Source organism: Furipterus horrens, unplaced genomic scaffold (genome assembly GCF_987537825.1).
Source record: "Furipterus horrens unplaced genomic scaffold, mFurHor1.1.pri manual_scaffold_5, whole genome shotgun sequence".
NCBI classification, from domain to species: domain Eukaryota; kingdom Metazoa; phylum Chordata; class Mammalia; order Chiroptera; family Furipteridae; genus Furipterus; species Furipterus horrens.
This window is the reverse complement of record NW_028327175.1, coordinates 198,799,595-198,819,348: the sequence shown is the minus strand read 5'-3', so window position 1 is coordinate 198,819,348 and position 19,754 is coordinate 198,799,595. Positions and strand designations below refer to the sequence as shown.

The window sequence follows — 19,754 nt, the reverse complement described above, 5'->3', positions numbered from 1 at the left end:
GAGAAATACAGTCCAAGCAGAGTATGAGATAAGCTATTTTACGACAACTGGATCGTTATTTATAGCCAGTCGGTACTTTTGAGCCCAGCTCTTCCAGGTTTCCTGCATGTTTCCTAGTTTCCCTTCCCACGTCCCCCGGCTAAGTGTGTTTAACACAAACACGGGTAGAAGCTCATTCGGCTCCCGAGAGCTATATGTAGGCCGCATGCAGAAATTCCAGAGCTAAACAGAACGGACTTTGGGGGGGGTGCCTCTTGCAGTAACACCTGTTGAGTGTGAAGCCTCCAGTTAACTATTATCTTTATGTAAAAGCACAGCTGTGCTCTCTTGTGCCTTTTCCCCGAGCATCCAAGGATCCCCGGGAGTGTTTGGGACCTCGTTGTAGACCACACAGAACTGGTTCCCACCCTCTGTTCGTATATCAGACTCATTTAAAAATTTCCTGCGTTTCATGCATTTTGGGCTGTGAGGACTTTGTTTCCACGCTTCCCCGTTCAGTACTGACCAGCGTGGAAAGCCCCAGACTGAACGTTTGCGATCCCCGGTGTTGATTTTTGGAGAAGGCGATGCCACGTGTGATGGTTACGGGAGGCCCAGGATTGGGGGCGGCTCTCGTGGGAGGAAGGAGCCGCATAGGGATGGCGTGTTTGGGGGCCTTTGGTGGGGGAGCATGGGGGGGTTCTGCCTGTGCTGTGGCTCTGTCCTCGGCAGCCCTGAGAGCCGATGATGCAATAACTGTTCTCGTTGTTGACAGTGTCCGGCACGGAGGCTCCTGCGCCGCGGCTGAGGGGGCTGCCAGCTCGGACCCAGGCATCACGTCCCCAGAAGTGACTGAGCCAAGGAAGTGCCCGCAGAAAGCCAGGGGCCCGGAAGCTTCTCCACTGCCCAGCCCACCAGCGTCCTGGGAGGAGAGCCCCTTGGGCTCCATGCCCTTGGCTGAGAGCCTCCCCAAAGCTTGCTCGGCCAGCCCCGCAGCTACACCTGAAGACTGGCCCCTCATTTGGCCCCTCGCTCAGCACCCCAGGAGGAAATCTTCTCCAAATGCCCAGGGGGACAGCCCTCCCCAGCGCGGTGCAGGTGCTATTGCCCCCAGGGCTGGAAGAGAGGAAGAGGGGTACATGCCCTTTGCTGAGGGCTCCCCCGAAGCTTGCCCGGCCAGCCCACCAGCTGCACCCGAACACTGGCCCCTCATTCGGCCCCTCGCTCAGCACCCCAGGAAGAAGTCTTCCCCAAATGCCGAGGGGGACACCCTGGCAGCGTGTGCCCCTACTCAGCACAGCGCGGTTGCCAGTGTCCCCAGTGCGGGAAGAGAGAAAGACCTAAAGGAAGAGGGACAGAAACCAGCTTCCTTTGGTTCCACTGATCAGTCGCCAGGAGTTTCACCAGCACCTGCTAGAGAGCTGCGTGGAGAGGACAACCAGCCTGGTGGTTTCGAGTCCCTAAGGAAAGAGGCCGCAGGAGGCCTCCCTCCACCAGGGTCCGGAGTACAGGTGACCCCCACAAGCCCTGCTGCAGCCCAGTCAGGCAAGGAGAGTTCAGCTGGCCTGGAGGAGGACCCCCCAATGCCCGAGACCCCGGCCCCACAAGAGCCAGCCCCCAGAGCCTCAGATGGAGGGAACTGCCAAGCAGAGATGCCGCTGCAGGATTCAGTCGCCGACTCAGCGTCCCTCAGGGCCTGCTGTCCCACCGGGAACGATTCAGGGGCTGTCCCAGAAGCGGGGGCCACTGCTGCTCCCTGGGAAAGCAGCCAGCAGCAAACGGGGGCACAACTGCCATGCGCAGAGCTGCCCTGGGATTTGCCACGTCCTGCCCTGGTGCCGGGGGCCAGGGGCTCCTGGATGGAGACTCTGGATGCCAGCGATGCTCAACATCACTCAAAGGCAGAGGTGCAAGGAGCCACGCCCAGCAAAGCCGTCCGTGTGGCAGCGGGGGACCCATCTCCAGGGGCTTTGCATGTGAGTGCTGAGGAGCCACGTCCAGCTTCAAGCCTCACTTCGCAGCCAGCTGCTCAGGCCTCGGCTGCCGCAAAAGAACCCGGCTGGCTGGCCAGGGAGGTGGTTTCCGGGCTAGAGATGCCTGTTCTTACAGATCCAGCCAAAGAGCTGGCAGAGGCAGGGTTGGCAGGACAGGAGATGCCCACCTCGGATCTCAGAGGTGACAGAGAGGGTCCAGAAGGGAGCCCCAGAGACAGTCCTGCCCATCTGCCCCAGAAGGAGAGCGGAGAGGTCTGCAACAGGGGGCAAAGCCATGAAGCCCAACAAGGGGTGCCGCCCCCACCTCCCAGCACATCAGATGTAAGTGCTGGGTCACTGGGGCCAGAGGACAGTGCCAAGGCCCCTGACAGCTCATGTGTGGCTAAGGGGGAAAGCAGACCACCTGGGGCTTATCCTACAGGACAGGAAGAAGCCCCAGAGCCACGTGGCCGTGCAGATCCTGGAAACCTGTCGGGGGAGCAACCCCAGGCCCTCGGCCGCAAGCCTGACTCAGAGATGGAGGAAGAGGAGGTTTCAAAGCTAACCACTGATGTGGGGAACACAGTCCTTCCGGGCACGGCCTTAGCACAGCCACTCAGGGAGAGGGGTCCCGGGCACGTGGACAGGCCCGGGTCTCCGTCAGAGGCTGCAGCTTGCAGCTCAGTGGCCTGTGGGGCTCTGGAGGAAGTCCACGTGGTGCATGCGCCTGGGTCACCACGGAAGCTCCACGGGCCGGACCCCGTCATGCCCCCTGGGACGGAGGGAGCTGGTGAACACCTAGTTCCTGAAGGAGCGGTCCAGGAGGGGCCACGAGGGCAGCCCAAACGTCCTGGCATCCTTCAAGACATGGGGGGACTGGGAAGAATGGACTCTCTTCCTGCTTTACAGCCTGAGACATCAGACTTCCTGTCTACTTCTGCTGCAGAGGTCACCCCCGAAGCCGGGGAGGTGGAGACCTTATCTGAAATAAAGACCAGGAACCACCTGTCCGCACAGAAGCCTGGCAGCTGTGACGGGGAGGGTTTGCTGACGTCCCCCCAGCCCCGTGGGCTGGGGCACGATGCAGCTGGACAGGAAGTCCCAGCTGATGGACCACATCCCGCCGAGGGGGAGAGCTTGGCAGTGGACTGCGGGCTTGCGATGCTCGCTCTGGAGCAAGATCAGCAGGGAATCCCGTCCTGCCCAGGACACCGAATACAAGGAGCGGCACCTGAGGGACCCTCCGTCCCTTCTGAGAACCATCGCCGGCCTTCCCAGCCGGGCCCAGACGCACCCGTCTTTGATCTGCTCGGGGAGAAGGCTCAACAGTGTGAAAACGAGGCAGAGAATCCTCCAGGTGAGCCAGGTTTTAAGAACCCAGGTGCGGATTCTCCGCAGATCCACGTACCCGTGGACCCTCGGGAGGATGCGCGCGTGCCCGCTCATGGAGGAGAGGAGCAGGCTTCCAGATCAGAACTTCAGAGTGAGCTCCCCAAGGTCAGCCTGTCTGACGCTCCAAGTTCAGCTCCCGGGGACATGGTTCTGGAGAGTCCTGTGACCAAGCAGGCGGAGTCGTCAGCCCCAATGAGACCCGAGGTGCCCGCACTCGGGGAGGACGGACAAGAGGAGGTAGCTGGCGACGGCCAGCCGTCCAGCGTCTTGCTTCCTGCAGCAGACACCTCACAAGACTCTTCCCTCGCAGGTAGCTTGAGCAGGCACGAAGGTTGTGCCAGGCAGGGGCCGAACAAGTCCCAACAGGAGCCGGCTGGTGCCCCGAAAGCCAGCAGCCAGCGTGAAGAAGCATGTCTTGGGGACCCAGGTGTTTCTGGCGCCGCTGACGCCTGGCCCCCACTCCTGGGCTTGGGTGAGACAAAGGAGGCAAGAGGGAACACAGCGGGGGCCCCGTCTTGCCGGCCTGACTCAGTAGCTCTCCTGGATGCTGCTCGCTGCCTGCCAGCCCCAGCGCCTGCCAGCCCCGGCGTCACACCCACTCAGGATGCCCCAGAGAGGGAGGCGTGTGATGCAACCCAGGCAGGCGGGCAGCAACCAGTGCTGGCCCCGCAGAAGGAAATGGAGAACCCTGCCGCCCTGGACGCAGGGGCGCAGAAGCTCCCCGGAAGTTTCCCATCGGCCCAGGAGCAGCGCGATGTGGCAGGAGGGGCCGCTGAAGTTGGTGCGGGTGTTGACAAAGGAGACCTGGGGACGCAGCGGGCTCCGGAGGAGCCAGGAGGTGCCCTGAGTGCTGGCTCCCTTCAGACGGAGCAGTGCCCCTCTCCTGGGGAGCAAGCTCCCACCTCTGCCCAAGGTGAAGCCGGCCACATGGAGCAGCCCTCGGCCGGCTGCCCGGATGCCTTGCCACCAGCAGGAGAGCTGGGTGGGACTCCCGGGAGCATGGTGGGGAGTCCTGCAGCCCAGGCTGTTCCTGATCCAAAGATGCTCCTGCCATCGGGGCCACCAGAAGAGGCCGTTCTGGACACTCCTTACCTGCATATTGACAGTGCTGGCAGGAAAGGGGCAGAGGATGGTCCCAGAGGTCCTGGTGAAAGCCCTTGTCCCACACGAGAGCCCCCACTTGCCTTGGAGAATGCCGCCTCCAGGAAGACCTCTGCCTTGCTCTTGCAACCAGGAGCTGCAGGAGGGGACACCTGTGTGGTGCAAGCCAGCAGCGGAATCCCCAAAGCCGGGGACTTGGAAGGACCTGCGGACCCGGTGCCCTACCTGGACAGGGCACTGCTTCCGGCCAGTGGTAAGCAGACGACAGGGGAGGAGAAAGCGGCCAGAGCCCCTGGTGCAGACGCTCAACCCGGGGAGATTCCTGCATGCCCTGCCGGGGAGGGGGCCGCGGAGAGCAGCGGGGAGGGGACGGCAGAGCCCTCCCAGGCCCTGAGGAAGGGCGCGTCCGGTGGTGTGGACTCAAGCTCCAAGCAGACCGGCATGGTTGCTGGGTTCCCTGACTTCAGGGAGCACATCACCAGGATCTTTGAGAAATCTGTGTTCGGAGCCCTGACTGCTGACCGGCCCCAGCGCACACCAGGAGAAAAGGCAGGAGCTGGTCCGAGTGCAGAGAGCAAGGACCGCGATGTGCCATTAAACCCAGAGAAGCTTCCAGATGGGACTCAAGCAGAGGCCAGAGCCCCTCTCGGCACCCCTCCTGCAGGGCTCTGGGTGGACTCAAAGAAGCAAGAGCTAGCTGCTGAGGCTGAGGCGTCCCTTGGGGTTCCCCAGGGGTCAGCTCCAGAAAAGCTGCTGGGGCTGGCAGGGAGGGTCGCAGAGCAGAACCTGCCAGGTGCCAACGTGGGGAAGGAAATGCCTGGCATCCCACTGATGCTGAAGGAAAGCGAGAAGCTGGAGGGGGCTGGGGACGCCGGGCCGGGGCTCGGAGGGCAGGCCCATCCGCCGCAGGAAAGCGGCCGGCGACAGCCAGCTCCGGGCCCTTCCTCACCGGCTGCTTCTCCAGAGACTCCTGTGGAGAAAGCTGCGGACTTGCTGGTGGCTCCCCAGAGCCACAGGGAAGGGGACTCAGTTCCAGACGACAGAATTCCTTCTGGGAAACAGCACGGGGACACATCCACCAGCAACAGTCGACCCAGAGATGATGACGCCTGGGGCTTTGCTGACACCGGAGCGCCAGGTGACACGCCAGTGTCCACCTCTGCCCTGGGAGCATCTTCCCCCCGCGGGGATGCTCCTATTGTGGCCGGGGCCGTCCGTGAGCCCTGGACCCCTGACGTATCTCGGGGAGAGGGCACGCATGGAGGCGCTGCCGGCATCTCAGAAAAACAAAGTGCCCCGGGCAGCCAGAGCGCCGCTGAGCCAGAAGCAGTGGCAGGCGCTCTGCCCGAGCCCCGGGCGGCGGCAGGAGCTGCTGGGGAAGCCGAGGGTGACGTCACTTTGAGCGCAGCTGAGACAGGGGCATGTGTGCCTAGTGACCTGCCAGGAACAGGTACGCCGAGGATGTTTTCTGGAGCGACTCCCGCCTCCGTACCGCCAGGGAGCTGTGGGGACCCCAGCTGCTCCGAGGGGGCTCCAGGGACGGAGGCCGCAGCCACCCTGCGTGGGGACCACCCAGCTGGGCACCAGCAAGCTGAGCCTCCGACCCCTGCTGGGGACAGGAAGGCGTATGTCTCCTCACCTCCAGGACCTGATGAGACTCAGGGCCCTGCGCGGCAAAACCTGGCTCCAGAGGCACTCCACGCTGACAGGTACTTACTTACAAGAATAAACTCCCATGGGAATGTGGGATCCACTCCAAAAGGGAGTCTCACCCTGATTTCTGTAAGTCAGTCAGATAGATGGGTCATTATTAAGAAGCCCAGTTTTCCATCTCTAACTGTTTACCTGCTTACAGTCAATCTCTGAATGTGCTGAGATTATGGAAAATGTGAGCGTAATAGGTGGAGGCGTGGGGACTGTTTGTTTAGCATGTCTTACACCTTTGGTGTTCTTTCATTCAGCCTACTTAAACTGTGCGGCCCTGGCTGGTTTAGCTCAGTGGATTGAGCGTCGGCCTGCGAGCTAAGTGTCGCTGGTTCGATCTTCCAGTCAGGGCACATCAGAGAAGGAAAACTCTGACTCCAAAAAACCTCCGCTGCCTTGCGGCATACCTCTTCAGGGGAAAGGCTAAGGGAGTTAACCCCGACAGAAAATCCGGAGCCGGAGTCCCTAAGGCGGTTTGACGTTGTAGTCAATACCGGCAACTCCTGCGGCGCACCTGAAGCCAAGCTGTATTGACTCCGTCTTTCCCTTGGACCCTTCAGCTGCGAAGAGAGGGGGGTCTGCTGCATGGGCAACAGCAGACCCTCTATATTACCCTGCCCAGGCTCTTTAGCTTCAGCGTCATCGCAAGATGTCGATTCAACACGGGAGGAGACAGATACGATGTCACTCCCGAGTCGGACTGCACAGCCATTCTCGGCGGTGCAGATAGACTCTTAAGAAGCTACACCATCGTCTCTAGAGACGGACGGCTGCCAACTTAAACTGTGTCCAAAGCATGAGCTATGTGCTGGCTGGCAGCGCACTGTTGGGTTGTAGGTCACTGCCAATCACTTGTGTTTTTCTGGAGTCTAGATACATCTGCTTTTGAATCTGCATTTATTAATGTAGAGAGGCCTAAGCAGTCCAGAAGCATCTCAAACCCATTGACTGCCCGAAACATTTTTCCTAGGGCCTTTGGCATAGCAGTCATTTAAACTTTAAATGGAATGTGGGCTTTTCAACAGGACATGAAGCACAGTGCCCACCTGACCCCCTGTTGCTTTCTTAACATGGTCCCAGAAAGAGCCCAGGGCCTGGCCCATCCACCTCCCCTCCCCCTTCGGCTCCTGAGAAGGCTGCCCCAGATGTCACGGGCGGGCGAGGTCTCTTCCAATGAGGCCAGGTATGTGGGAGGAGCAGAAAGGTCAGTGAAAAGCTATCGGCCTTTGTAGAATCAGGATTCCTTCCTCCGGCAGATGGATAGTTTGCAGAGGAGGGTGGGTACCGCCGATACATGAGTCCTTACACAAGAGAAAAGCAAATAGCTGTTCCCCTTCTTCACGCAGGTAAAGAAGGGCTGAGATCACTAAAAGCTCCGTGGTTGTAAAAGGGACCAAGTGAGTTGCTTTGTTATCTGGGCTTATTACATTTTTTGGAAAAAAAAAGCCAGATTTATTGAGATGTAATTCACACACCATGATTCACTCATTTCAAGTATACAGTTCGATGGCTTTTAGTATAATCAGAGACTTGTGCAACCCCATCCCCCAAAACCCACACCCCTTAGACATCACACCTCAACACTCCAACCCCCTGAGCCCTGGAAAACCACTAATCTAGGTCTTGAGGTCAGAGGAGGACACTATTCTAAGGGAAATGCCACCTCTGGTTACACAAAATTTGCTGCCCGGAAGTTTTACCCGTTGGGGGAAATGGAGGTACCCTGGGCAGCTACATGGTGAGCAGGCTGCGCAACGTCCCCAGACCTCTGGCCGTCAGGTGTGTGTCTGCGTGCTCTCGTGCATGCAGGCACACTCAAAGGGCGGGGTTGGCCTCCTAATTAGTACCTGCGGCCGGCCATTGTGTTCTCCCAAACAGCTGCAGGCGTTTCGTAAGTGATTTGACTCATGTTTTGCACATGCTGAAAGAATGTGCAATCACCTGTTTTTTTCGAGTCTGAGTACTTCCACCAACACCCAGCTGCCTTTCCTGCCCCACCAGGGCAGCTCTTGTAGCTCTGGGCCGAGAGACGCCGGTGCTTCTGCTGAGACAGATGCAGGTTGAATCTGCACCCGACACTCGCCTCTGCTGCTGACTGAGCAGGTTGTTCCCGGCAGCCCTTGCTGGTATGTGGTCTGACATTCCCAGCTCAAGTGTAGGAAGAAGGCCTAACCAGGAAAAGCCTCCCTCTCCCCACGGATGATACACTAGCTCTTTTTCTATGTCCCTGGATGCTTTATCACCTTCTTGGAGAACTCAGGACCAAGCACACAGTAGTTTAAAGAATATTTTATAGTTCGTTGTTTGAATCACTTTAAGTTTTAGAATTATAATTTCTAAATTAATACTAAAAATTTTGTCAGATACAGAAAAGTATAAAGGAAAAGAGAAGGATTCACAGCCACACCCCCTACCGATTCCCGTTCTTTTTGCTTTAGTGTATTTTCACCCGCTGTTTTTTCTGTTTAAATATTCACAGACTTGATCCCCACCCCCACCCCCTTGCAAACAAATCTTAGTGGCTGACATTGTCTGACTTTACCAGTTTCCCGAGCAGTGGACATTCAGGTGGTGACCAATGTCTCTTGCTCACTTTGCCCTGCGTCCTTTGAGTCATAGACTTTTAGATTCTCTAGAGCTGGACTGACCAGTATACCAGCATGTGTCAGGTGTGCCACATGTGTAAATACACACCTGTTGTTGAAGATTTCACGTGAGAAAAGCAATGTATACCAGTAATAATTTCTATATTACAGGTTAAAATCATATTTTGAATGTATCAGGTTAGACTATATTATTACAATTAGTTTTCTTTCTTTTTTCCTGTTTTAAATGTGGCGACCCAAAATGTTGACGTTCTACATGTGGCTTTCAAGTACATGGCTTGCATTTGCGGTTCGGAGTCTACTTCTGTTTAGATCATTTGCTTCCATAACCCGCTTTGCCCTGCTCCTTGGAGGAAATGGGGTTAAAGAGGGCTGGTGGGCCTTTCTTGTGCTTCTGGCTCTTGGGAAGAAGTTTCCCCACTTTCTCATTGGTTGAGGATTTCTGGGAAGAGTTGTCATTGGACTCTCCCCTCTAGCCTGCCAGGTGAGGTGACCTGGCTCCCCTCCCTTAAGGGGAATTAAAAAGACGTCAGTATCTGAGCAAATAGGCTGGAACAGATTCCAGCTTGTACTTAGTCAAAGGTCTCCAGAAGGGCCCAGACCGGCTCTGCCGGATAGAAATGTGGCATGAACCACAGATATCATCTTAAATTTTCTAGAGGCCGTGTTAAAAACAACAACTTCTGATAATATATATAATAATTATAATATATAATGTAATAATTATCTAATTCACTTTGATAACCTATTTTATTTAACCAATGTATCACAAATGTTATCGTTTCAAGATGTAATTGATATAAAAGTATTCAGGTGATATTCTACATTGTTTTTATAGAAAGTCTTGGAAATCTCGTATTTTATACTCACGGCACGTCTCAGTTTGGACCAGCCGTGTTCCCAGCACTCAACAGCCGTGAGTGGCCAGTGGCTGCCGTCCTGTGCACCCTAGCCCCTCAAAGAGTTGTGACAGCTATTGACAAGCCTTCCCGTGGGGTCCCCAGAGCCCTGTGTCTCTCTGCCCGGCAGCCACAATCCTACAAGTGTCATGCAAACATTGGGAATGCTTCTTTGCCTTTAAGAGGAAGCTAAGTACCTCTGATGACCTGTTCCCCACGAGGAGCAGTGCCAGAGATCTGGGCAGGTCTCAGGACGTCTGGTCAAGGCCAGGGTGTGCGTGACCTGGGAGCAGCTGGTGTTGCCCTTAAAGGTGAAGTCCAGGAGCAGGGACTTCTGGGAGAAGTTGGGTGGCCACCCATTAGCGGATGCTGCCAGGAGCTGGTGGTGATGAAGCTCGTGCGGGGGATCCAGACTCCTAGCCCGCTCTGCCCCGTACTGGTTACGCGTGCAGGCTCAGTTTGCTCAGCTCTAGGACGGGCATTTCTGTCCCTGCCTCGTCGCGCTGCCGTGAGGTCTGAGAAAACCGGCCCACGTGCAACGCCCATAGGTTCTGGGGCTCATTTCTCTTCAGGTGGAGACTGTTCTCCTCGGGTTGAGGTCCCAGCCTGGTCATCTTTCTTTTCCACTGCTGAATTCTTTGCTGAAATATCTTTTAAAAAAGTTTATTGATCTTAAAGAGAGAGGAAGGTGTGGAGAGAGAGAAATCAATGTGAGAGAGAAACATGGATTGGTTGCCTCTCATACGTACCCTGACCTGGGATCGAACCTGCAACCAAGGTATGTGCCCTGACAGGGACTCAGGCCCCCAGCGTTTTGGTGTAGGAGACAGCACTCCGAACAAGTGAGCCGCGCTGGCTGGGGCTGTCTGCCGAAATGCACTAACGGCTCAGGATAGTGACCTTCTTCCTCCTTCTCTACTGTGTGGCCCGTAGCAATCTGCTTCAAGTGAAAAGGTCTGGGACTGTGTTTTATTCTAAAAGCTCACATGTGTCTTTTACTGTGTGCTGTAGTGTACTGTAGTCCAACATAAAAGTAATATTTTAAATTGCCATGAGAAGAGCCGAGCAAATCAAAACCAAATTTTCTCTGTCGTCGGTGACCGGGCGGCACGGGTCTGTTGACTCTGGCGTTTTGAAGCTTCTGCTTGCGTGCACAGAGCTGATACCGGAGATCCGATTCGATAGCTCAACACGGCTCTCTTCTGTCTCGGCGAGAGGAGGGGTTGATAACTCAATCTCATACACTGTGGAGGCAGGGAGCACAGGGATGTTCACTGTTTATTTCCCAACTTCGGAAGTGAAGTCGGCCCTGTTGGTGGTTGTGCCCCAGGTAGCCGTGGCTTTGTTCACCTCCAGCCACCACCGCCCCACACACGAGGGGCACGTGGGCGCCCGACTCTGAGACGCGGGCCTTGACAGGCGGCTCCGTGGGGTCCCTCCCTGTGGAAGAGTCTGGGACCCATGGACAGGCTCGCTTGATTTTTTAAAGTGTTCTACAGAAGGTGCCTGAATTGCTTTGGACTTGGGGTACATACGACTCTTCCATGTGGGTGGCAAGTTTAGAATGTGGCGTTGTGCTTCCACCCCGCTGACGCTCAGACATGTAGTTCTGGATCCATCTCGGGCTTCTCCAAGCTGCTTTTTTTGCTGACTATTTATTCAGAAGGGGTTTTTCTTTCCCATGTGGGAAAAGAGTTGGAAAAGCATCCTTCTCAATTATTCTGAGAGAACGAAATGGTTCCCAGATGCTTAGGGACTTTGTGTAGACCTAGGCTAGCTGACGCACGGCCGCTGGGTCGAAAAGCGGAGGGCTGGGAGGGGGGACAGAGAGGAGCAGCCGGCATCCAGCCAAGGCAGCCCCGGCGGGGCCTGAAACCAGCCCTAACCCCGCTCTTCGCCCTCCCTCCATGCTGTCTTCCCACTCGGTCTCTGCGTCTTCCTTCTGCTCCCCTCCTTCTAAAACTACCAGCTGGGACACCATGTTCTCAAGTTTAAGAATAAGGTTTTGAGGATGGTTACAGCTGCATAAACTAAAGGAAAGAAAAAATTAAACATTTGAGTGTAGTTCTCTTAGCAGATAAAGCCAGGACAACAGATTCCCCGTCACCCCCCACCCCCCAGCCCCTCAAGGTCCCGCGGGGCTTGATTTTATATTACATGGCTTCTATTATTTTTAAACTTCCTTTTGAGAAAAATTGGGCTACAGCTCTGATCCTCCCTTCACTGGGAGCCATTTTCTTCCCCGATGGGAGGCAGCAAAGCCAAGACCGGCCCATTCATATCCCAGAGGCTTCTTGTTGGCTGTGCTGCCTTAAAAAAGCCCCTTGACTTCCCAAACCTCAGTTTCCATATTTATAAAATGGGAAAAATAACTAGGGTTCCAGTTAGAATAAAACTGGAGAAGTTTCTGAAGCATCTAGTAGAATGCCTGGTATATGGTAAATGCATCATAAAAAAAAAAAAAAGGTAACTACTTTTATTTTAAACATATGGACTCAAAATCACCAGGCAATGCATCAAAAGGAGAAAATGCCCAAGACCCCGGAGGACGTGGTCACAGTCCCTGTGGGAACAGGGCCACAACGTGAGACAGGATGAGAGCCGGTTCCCAGCCGTGGGACGTCTGTGCCCACGTCTGTCTGTCGTTGGGGTTGCCCTAACGCTGCTCAGCTCCCAAGGAGCTTGTTACATGGCTCAAAGGTCCATGGGAACGAAAGATGCTACGAGCGACTTGGATGTACATTATTACCAACCGCTTCAGTCACTGTGAACCACCACATGCAAAGGTCAGAAGAGCTTTTCGAATGGATAGCTTTTAGTTTAGGGAGCTTTTGTGCTCCATAATTAAAACCAATTTTCTTAAAGGCGAGCCTGTCCTTTGGCAAAGTGCCAAGTCGCTGTGTCAAGCTGGATGACGAGGCACCCATGCGGGGGGTGCAGCCCCCTCGGGGGCAGCGGGCTGACCGTCTGCCACCAGGCACCCGTGGTGGGTGTGCACTGCCATGGCTCCTGGCTCTTCCGGGCTCCTGAGCGCTCTGCCCATAGGCCCTGTCCCACCGCACCTGGGCCCAAGGGTCAGCTTCACGGCACGGTGGCCATTTTCCAAACGAGTGTGCCCAAACTGGCCGGCTTCTCTTCCGGGGACCTCTCGTTACCGCCGCTGGCGGGAGCCGCTGCGTTAGACAGGAATTCGGGTTTGTTTCAGCAGCAACGTTGGGGACATGGATTCTGGGGGTTTGGGTGGGAGGAAACAGGGGCATTCTTGTTGAGGCTCAGAAGAGGGAGGAGATGAGGGAGCTAACTGGCCCCTGACGGCCCTTGAGGGCCCCTGGCAGCAATTCCGCCCCTGATGCCTGAGCTACAGGAGGACCATGTCACAGCAGCGGGGGCTGTCCTTCCCAGTGACGCAAGCCCCCCACCCCGCCCCAGCCCGCAGTTAGGCTTTTGAGAGAAGACCATACGGTTCTGAGTTCTACTGAGGGACAAGCACAGGCCTCAGTGTTGACAGAGCTCGAGTTCCACCTCTGTGAACTTGGGGGCATGGCCCTCTGAACCTGTTTTCTCGCCTGTAAAATGGGGCACACAGTACCTGGTACCAAAGACCACTTTATTTTGAGCACCTGACACCACACAGGGACTCCTTATGAGTCTTTCTTCTGGAACACAGGACTTCCGCCTGCAGCACTCTGTTTCCTTCCCCTCCTCCCTTATAGTAGAGGTCCTGTTTGCAGAGGCGGGAAGTGGAGGCCCAGACCGGTGGCGTGGCTCGCTCAAGGTCGGAGAGAGCTGGCACTAGGACCCTCTTCTGCCAAGTTTTTCAGACATCAAATCCGTGCTCAGATCCCTGATTAGAAGGCCGTTCCGCGCTCCGTTACTCTCTCAGACGATGCTGCCCAGCAGACCTTGCCACAATAATACAACGAGGCTGTTCCTCTATCCACTACAGCAGCCACTAGCCACACGTGGCTGCTGAGCACCTGAAATGAAGCCACTTGAAAATCCAGGGTCAGTTTCAGGGCCACGGAGGAACTGAATTGTGAATTTTGTTGAGCATTGACTTATTACCATGGAAATTGCCACATGGGGCTAGTGGGTTCTGCACGGGACAGCCCAAGGCGAAGACAGTTTCTTCACGTGTACATAAGGGGTGGACAGTCGCTCCGCTGGTGGCGGGGCTGTGTGTGTGCAGCCTGGCAAGGGTTCGCATGCCTGGGGGTGCCTGGGGAGTGAGGGCAGGGTCCCTCCTTGTGCCCCAGGGACCTGCAAGTGGGAGAGCCAGGTGCTGTGTCTCTGGAGTGGAGACTGGGGCACATTCAAAGCGAAGAGCCCAGCAGCCCTGGCCAGCAGGATGTGTCTCCCCAGCACCTGAGTCAAGGAGGTTTACCATGGGCCAACCTCACAGCCAGGCCTGCCCCCACCCCCGGGTAATCCAATCAGGTGGCTCCAAACATGTGCGTGTGATCTAGAACCCTCCCTGCGAACACACCCCCAGGGGCCCCACCTACTGGGATGGGGGGAAGACTACGCCTGCTCACTGCAGACCCCAGTTTTCCAGTCGCCATCTCTGCACTGGGACGTTCTTTTCCCGGGAGGCTGGCAGGGTGGGCAAGGGGAGCCCCAGGGGGTTTGGTGTCAGCAGGCCCCAGCTAACTGCCTCTGGGTCTCCCCTTTGTTCTCAGGACCTGCCTGTGAACTCCTCTGGCTTTAAATATTTTAGCAACGTTCTGATTCAGACTAGACGGTGAAAGTGTTTCTCTGTTTCCAGGGAAGGCACTGGAACAGGTCTGATTACTGATACTTTAAATGCCCTCTCCTTTTGCAGCGCATCCAGAGAGTGGGAGGAAGGATCTCAGGGGAGGGTGCGTCCATGTCCTGGGAGCAAGCAGAGCAGGGTGGCCGAGAGAGGACCGGGGACCGCAGTGCGAGGGGACTTGGTTAGCACTGAGTCCTCAGGCCAGGAGCGCCCGCAGGCGGAGGTGGGGCAGCACCCTGAAGCTGCCCCAGGTGAGACAGGGGAGCCAGAAGAGGAGGGACCGGAAGTGAGGCTGAAATCAGGCTGGAGGGAGGGTGAGTTAGGAGTTCAAATCCCGACCCCAACTCCAGGGGCCATGTTGGGTGGTCCTACAGCTCCTTCCAGCTCCAGCTTCTTCACAGGTCAATGAAGCCCCCAGTGTCTCCTGGGATTTAAAGGGACATTGGAGGAGGCAAGATACAGCGTAGTGTGTGCAAAGCCAGCTTTCAGGAGCCGGTGTCTGTCGGCTCTCAGCCCATGGATTAGGTCCTTGGGCTGCGGGGAGTCCCGCAGGCATCTCCATCCCCATGACACCACTGCAGATGGGCACCCAGGCTGGGCACATGGGGGGGAAGCCAAGGCGTCCCCTTTAGGGAGGAGCTGAGGTGGGTACTCAGGACACTCTAAGTGCAGGCTTCTGCCCTGGGAAGAGGGGCGGTGTAAACTGGTGGGCGGGTGGGCAGGCGGGTTGCCCCGTGGCAGGTGAATGACGCGTGTGGTTCGTTGACCCCAGTCCAGTGCTCACACGCTCCACAGGGAGCAGGCAGCTTGGGGGCTCTTGTCCCTCCTTGTGTCTCCTCCTGGGGCTACACCTCCTCTCCCTCCCTGGACCTCAGTGTCCAGAAGTAGGAGTTGGGTGTCATGATTTCAAAGTCTTGTCTAGAAACATTTGTTCAGATACACGTCGGTGGCCATCTCAACAGAGAGCGGGCCTCTGCCGCTGGCCAAGAGAATGTCACGATCTTGTTTCTTTAGGAGCGTCAGGCTTGCAGATAGAGCTCTTGGTTACCCAGCACCTGATACTCTGCGTGGAGCCCAGTGGGCACTCCATACGCACTTGCTGAATAATTCAACCCAGCCCGCTATCAGGTGAATTGGAGGCTTCCTGTCCCAGAAAACCAGGTCAGACAGGACTTTGGAGGCAGATGGCCTGGTTGAATTCCTGGCTCTGCCATGACTCTTAAACTTCGAGCACATTCTTCAGCCACGCCGAGCCTCCGTGTCCTTGCCTGTGTGATGTGTATCACGCTAGGGCCCACCACGTGGAGTTACTATGAAGATTACATGAAAATAATATGCATGTGGCATGCAGTAAGCGCTCAAATATCGGGGTAATTATTTTTATTATAACTACCATTATTATCACTGCCATCATCATCCGAATGATGCTGATACTATGAGTAAGGCAGGTTGCTGGGAAACACTTGCGCTTTGACACATGGCCTTGTTGAAGTTTGCTGAAGCTCATTTGCATCTGCCCGGGGTTCCTTGGAATGTGTCACTACCCTCTAAAGCCACCTCCCATCCTGTAGCCCCCAGCCTCCCCATGGGGGTGGCCTCAGTGTGGCAATATTGTATTTGATGCAGGCCCACATGGGCAACAACGCATTCTCTTCCATGGGGAGACTAGGGCTTTGGGGTTAACCTCCTGCCAAGAGCGGCCGCAAAGAGGCTGCAACCTAACATTTGTGGGAGGGAGGGAGTGTCCGTGTTGGGGAGCCTAGCCAGGCTATACCTGCGGAACACAAGTTCTGAGTGCATTTTCCGGGACAGATTTCCTCGACTCCCTTGGCGCGGTGAGCTGCTAGGCCATCCCAAAGCTCAACCCCAGAGGGAGGCGCAGTGTTGTGGAAAGTTGTCTGGCCCTGCCTACTGGCCAGACAGCATAGCACAATAGCTGGAGGAGGAGACCCTTCCTGGCAGGTGACCGAGCAGCTGGTATTTAAACGTGCATGGTGAGGGCTGGCAGAAAGTGAGAAGAATTTTGGGGAGAGGAGAGCGCCAGGCCTGGACTTGACGTCTTGGCTTAGGCCAGACTGCTTTCTGGGCCACCTAGGAAGGATGCCTGCGGCAGAAAGGCCTCTGGCTCCTGAGGCCTGGTAGCAGGGGTGCCCACCCTCAGAGGAGGGGTGCCCACCTCTTCCGTGACTCATGAGATGTTACAACCAGAAAGACCAGCAGAACCTTCAGCACCCTCATTTTACAGACGAGAAACCTGTGACCCAGGGAGGCCATGCAACTTCCTAAGGCCACACGGCACACCAGGGGCCACCGGTCTATGTCATAGTGAATGCATGTCTTTCAGCTCCAAGGCCGGTGTCATTTCCAGCAAATCCACTGATGGGCAAGCCTCAGCTTGGCTGCGCACAGCAAGCACCCCAGGTAAGCCTGGTGTAAGCTGATGTTATAGATTGTTTTCCGGGGGTGCCAGTCGTGCGTTACAGTAATCTTGTCCTTGGGTCCTGTCTGAGAAAGCTGCCTTTGCAGGCCTGCTCTCGCTCATTTTGCAAAGCGCGTTAACCTGCCGCGGCTGTGCGCACGGGCCCGGCTTGCCTTTGCTGGCGGCCAGCAGCATCTGCAGTAGGGCTGCAGGGAGAACACCAAGAGGAGCCAGTTGGACACGCAGACTCTCAAATTCCCCACGATCTGGGGCGTGTGCGGATGCTGATGGAGGGGAGGGCAGTCTCCAAGGAGAGTGAACTCGGGAGGAAGTTCGGCTGAAACTTCAGTTTCATCATCGAGCTGAGGCCGTGTGTGTGAGCGATTTATTGAGGAAACTCTCTGAGGATACAATAGTTCAAGTTTCTTTACAAACAGTTGGCCCATGACTCCTTGGGAGATAAAATACTCTTAATGATCATTGCAGGGTTTAGCGTAGGTTTCTTGTTTTATTTTGTTTGGTTTTTTTTTTGCACGAAGATGGCAAGTTTATCTGTTAGAAACCAGCAGGCTCCTGTTGAATGGATATTTATAGCTCTTATTTGGTTCATATTTTATCTTTGGTGGAGAGGAATTTCTCTGTAGTAACGGGGGTGGGGGCGGTTCTTTTCAGAAGCTCCCTTTACATTTGGCATTTGGGAACTATAACTGAGCCCGTAGGAGGGTTGTTACGCTTTCCAGCTCCGTCCTGGCCGTCCTGAAAAGCCACTGATTCTCCCAAGTCTCATAAAGGGAATGTTGTGTCTTCTTGTCTAAATGCCTTTTCCTTTGATATAAAAACGAGGAGGAAGGTGTAGGTGCAGAGGCAGGAACTTTAGCGTGGTTGAGAGATGCTGGCCAGACTCACCCGACCTGGTCCCAGGCTGACCCCTCTGCCTTGCTCCTCTTTACATTTGTCCCCTGTCCCTGGAGGCCACATTCCTATTCAGAAGACTACACAGGCTCAGGCAAATGTCCTGCCTGTAAAGCTTTCTCAACCCTCCAACTCCCCAGGGGACCCCCACCCCCGACTACCCAGAGTCCTTTGCTTCCGAGGTAGGCAAAGCTTAGGGAAAAGCAGGAGTAGGCCAAGTTCAAATACAGGCCCCGCAGAGCCCACGTCACAGCGACGCAGGCCTGTGTGTGAGGTGGGCTTGTGTGCACTCAGGGAACATTCCAAGGCCACGTCCAGAAATTCTGGATGGGGCTGAGCAGTCACGTGGAAAGCTGCCCCCACACATTTCCTGCGTGTATTTTGGGTGCAAGCTGACATTTCACTTTTGCATGGGGGGAGGTAAGAGCTGAATATTTTGAAGGCCTGACTCCGCCTGCATATTTCTCTCTGCCTTTACAATCAAGTTTTGCTGGGTTGTAGTTCAGGAATGTACCTCGAAGCAAGGACAACCGTTCACGGAATGTAACTCAGAAGGCCAAAGCAGTGATTCCTTCTAGAAAAAAAAAATAAAAACTTCTTCAGACTTCACTAGTGAAGTGCCTCTTATATGATTAGTATGAGGGCTGACCCCACAGGCGAGAGGCGGGCGCTGGTCTTGGGTCCCTCGTGATGTCTTCCTCTGGGGACGTGTTCAGAGCACATAAAAAACCCAGAGTTCAGCCTTTTGTCACGTGGACTGGTTAGGAGTTTGGTTCACAAACACACAGCCGGTGTGTGAACCTGGCTCTGCATGGTGTGGCCCTGAGTCAGACGTCACCACTCCAAGTCTGTCCCCTCCTTGGTCAGCCAGGGACAATGGCGGAGCCCAGCACATAGGCCCAGGCGGTGATTACGTGACCGAGGAGAGGCAAGCCACTCAGCAGACTGCCAGCCGGGGGGTAAATGCTCACAAATGTTAGCTCTTAGAGTCATCATTTTAAAAAGTTTTCAATCGCCTTTTGGGTTTTTGATTTTAATCCGATTGTGAAATGGGGAAGGCAGAGGGCAAGCTGTCCCGTGGGTGGTCTTTTGCCATCCTTCCGAGCTGGCAGAGGACGGGATCATCTTCTAGGGGAAAACGCCCTTTCAGTTTGGGTGTCTGGTGGCGGGGTGAAGCCCCCGATGCTGTCTCGCTGGAGGAAGGGGCCTCAAGGAGCCGGGAGGTCCTGGGCAGAAGGTTCAGCTCCGGGAAGCTGGCCCCTGCGGGGGTGGGGCGTGGGGATGCTGAGGAAAGAGGACGGGGGAGAGTCAGCAGAGCAGAGACTCAGGCCACAGGCTGCTGGCTGGGCACAGGGCAGGTCTCTGCCCCGAAGGAGACCACACTCTGGTTCAAGACTCAGGGCACAGGCCTCAAAAGATCCAAACGTCTTGCGGCCCTAATCACCTTTGCTCCTCATCTGGCAATGAACGGAGGCGGCCAGTGGACGTATCTGGAAGGCAAGCTCCAGGAGGCACGGATGTTGTCTTCTTTGTTCGCGCCTGTCTTCCAGCGCCTAGACGGCCCTGATGACGCGTCTAAGTGCGCAAGAAAACACCTGTCAAATGACGTAACCGCCTGCTTCCTTGTCCCGACCTGTTACCAAGCATATTCAGGAAGAGATGTCACTCCCACGGCCCGGGACCTTCTCTCTCTCTCCTCCTGGCCCACTTTTTCTCATGAGCTCAGTGTTTTCCTGCTGTCAGTTACTGAGCCCCACTTACAGACCTTTGACCACATCTGCATACCACTCGGGTTATTATCGACTTACTACTTTTCTTTACATTGCTTCGTTTTTACATCAATCTATTACTTTAGTTTTCTCCTGGGTTATGTCGGTGAAGTCATGGGTTTGGTGTGCAAGTCATTATTATTTCCCAATATGCTTTCAATGCAGAGCTATTAAAATGCCCTCATATAACCTCTTCTTAGACTCTAAAACTCAGCTTAAGTATTCCCTCCTCTGGAAAGTCTCCCCC

General features: G+C 55.5%; 1 protein-coding gene across 1 annotated transcript in view; it reads left to right on the top strand.

Annotated features, from left to right (window-relative positions):
- Positions 1-638: 638 nt before the first annotated feature.
- Positions 639-19,754, top strand: part of LOC150010762 (transforming acidic coiled-coil-containing protein 2-like) — a 45,914-nt gene continuing 26,798 nt past the window's right edge. The window contains exon 1 of the mRNA XM_090279445.1: positions 639-6,154. Within this exon, the coding sequence (XP_090135571.1) occupies positions 639-6,154 (5,516 nt within the window). The remainder of the gene's footprint in view (positions 6,155-19,754) is intronic.